General features: G+C 35.9%; 1 protein-coding gene across 1 annotated transcript; it reads left to right on the forward strand.

Moving 5' to 3' along the window:
- The first annotated feature begins 757 nt into the window (after positions 1 to 757).
- On the forward strand, positions 758 to 1,786 carry LOC124922626 (probable glucan endo-1,3-beta-glucosidase A6). The gene has a single exon (XM_047463350.1). The coding sequence runs from the start codon at positions 851 to 853 to the stop codon at positions 1,784 to 1,786; it is 936 nt and encodes a 311-aa protein (XP_047319306.1). The 5' UTR covers positions 758 to 850.
- Positions 1,787 to 2,604: the final 818 nt, after the last annotated feature.

Raw genomic sequence — 2,604 nt, forward strand, 5'->3', positions numbered from 1 at the left:
TGTATTGTGGTTGGTTGGTCTCCTAAATAGAGGGTTAAATTTAAATGTATAATCTCCTATATTGCAAAAAAAAAAGTTGAAAAACCAAAAAAAAATTTATTATTAGTTTTGTTAGTATAAGGTGAGGATTGTATTTCAAATTAGTCAAATGTTAGAATTCAACCAAAATTTATGGTAAGATTATGTATTTTTTTTAAAGAAAGAAATATAACATAATATTATTATTATTTTTAATTTTAAAAATATAAAGATAAAACATATTGGATTGTGATTATAATTTGAATTTTTGTCAAACAAAATTGTAATATTTACATGCATCTAAATTAACTAAGTGAATTTTAATATTATTTTATAATTGAAAAAGAAAATTATGTGTATTTTCCATAAATAGAGTGTGAAACAAATATTTTGAAATTTCTTTTGACTCCAAACCCTCGTTTCTTTAAGCCAAACAAGTCCATTCATCTAAATTAACTAAGTCAAGTCAAGTCAAATAATATTTACATGGTAATTTTCTTCATATATTTAGAGAGAGAGGAGAGACGTACATGATGACATAATTCACAATAGCTGCTTCAAGTTACAAATATGACGGGATTTTCGGCCACCGTACTCCTCCTCCTCCGTTTCATACTTTCCGCCGCCGTATCTAGTAAGTCCAAAATCTCTATTAATTCTCTTTAGCTGCTTCTTTCTACATCTAAATCTAATCTAATCTTACTTTATTAACTTGTAATTTCCAGCAGGTGTATCATACGCCGCCGCCGGAGCCGGCAATGTCGGCATCTGCTACGGCCAATTGGGAGACAACCTTCCCAGTCCGTCAAAGTCCGTCGAGCTCTTGAAAGCCATGAAGGTGAAGCAAGTCAAACTGTATGATTCTAACCCGGCCATTCTCGGCGCCCTGAGAGGATCCGACATCGAGGTTACGGTCATGGTCCCGAACCAGCTCCTTGTGAGCATCTCCACCAATCAAGCTATCGCAGACGAATGGGTACGGTCCCAAGTCTTACCCTTTTACCCAAAAACAAAGATCCGATACGTTCTCGTCGGAAACGAAATCCTTTCTATCCCCGACCGTAACATCCAGCTCAGCCTCGTCCCGTCGATGTACCGGATTCAGAAATCGCTTGCGAAATTCGGCCTCCTCCGTAAGGTCAGAGTCACTACCTCATTGGCCATGGACGTGCTTCAAGCTTCTTACCCGCCTTCCAATGGAACCTTCCGTGCCGACATCTCCACTCAAATCATTAAACCTATGCTTCAGTTTCTCAAGTACACGAAATCGTCCCTCTTCTTGGATGTATACCCGTATTTCGCTTGGGCATCCAACCCGGTCGACATCAAGCTTGATTACGCCCTGTTATCCTCCGCCAATAACATAAGGGTTAAGGATCCGGGTACGGGGTTAACCTACACCAATCTGCTGGATCAAATGATAGACGCGGTCTACTTTGCCATGAAAAGAATGGGCTACCCGCATGTTGGGATCTTTATAGCGGAAACGGGTTGGCCGAATGGAGGAGATATTGGCCAAACAGGAGGAGCTAATATTAACAATGCCGCAATTTATAACCGGAATGTAATAAAGAAATTCACGGCGGTACCGGCCATTGGAACGCCGGCGAAGCCGGGTGTAGTCATTCAGGCAGTAATTTTTGCCCTGTACAACGAGAACATGAAAACGGGTATGGGATCGGAGAGGCATTTCGGAGTGTTGTATCCGAACGGGTCAAGTATTTACCGACTGGATTTTTCTGGTAAGACGAGGGAGGCAGAGTACTAGCTGTCAGCGCCGACTGTCGGAAAACATCTGAGGTGAGGTTTATTATGGATGCCGATTCCGACGAGCAAGTGATTTAAGAACAGTTTTAAAATCATGTTCAACAAATTTCAGCCTATTTAGTTTATTAATATTATGTATAATTCATTTCTTATATTATTTTAGAGTGAAAAATGAGAAAGTGATCATACAAAAATATTATTATATTTGATTCACTTTAGAATTTGTATCTTGATTTTTTCTATAAAAAAAAAAATTCAACTAGAATTAAAAATCATTTTATTTAATTTCTAATCAAACAATATTACACAAATAATTAATCACACTATTAAAATGTTTTCTATTTCTTTTTTAACTTATTTATTATTATATATTAGAATCTTTAAATATTAAAAATTAAATAAAAATATCACAAATTAACATTTTCAAAATAAACTAATGTTTATTTAAAACGTTTTACTCGTGTTTAAGAATTTGTTCTCTAAAGACTAAAACAAATGTACAATGCTTGATTTCTCGGACAACACGATTTTTAAAAAGCAAGGAAACAAAATTTCTAATTTTATAAGAAAATAACAACACAAAGAGAGGTGTCCTTTTCAATTATAATGCACAGATGTAGCACATATATATTCTTTCGACGATGCTTGATTTCTCGGACAACACGATTAACTTGGTCTTGGGATAATTATTGGAGTGATCAGTCATTCTCCCAACATATGAAGTTTTATAACAACCAATGTAAAAAGTGAACATCTTAATTGTGAATTTCATCCACTGTTCTTCCGAGACCCTTCTGAAGGAGAGTCAAAATGAAGAAG

Source organism: Impatiens glandulifera, chromosome 1 (assembly GCF_907164915.1).
Source record: "Impatiens glandulifera chromosome 1, dImpGla2.1, whole genome shotgun sequence".
In the NCBI taxonomy this organism is placed as follows: Eukaryota; Viridiplantae; Streptophyta; class Magnoliopsida; order Ericales; family Balsaminaceae; genus Impatiens; species Impatiens glandulifera.

Bases quoted from the DNA above. Each gene is read 5' to 3' on its own strand.
- LOC124922626 (XM_047463350.1), top strand. From the start codon at position 851: ATGAAGGTGAAGCAAGTCAAACTGTATGATTCTAACCCGGCCATTCTC.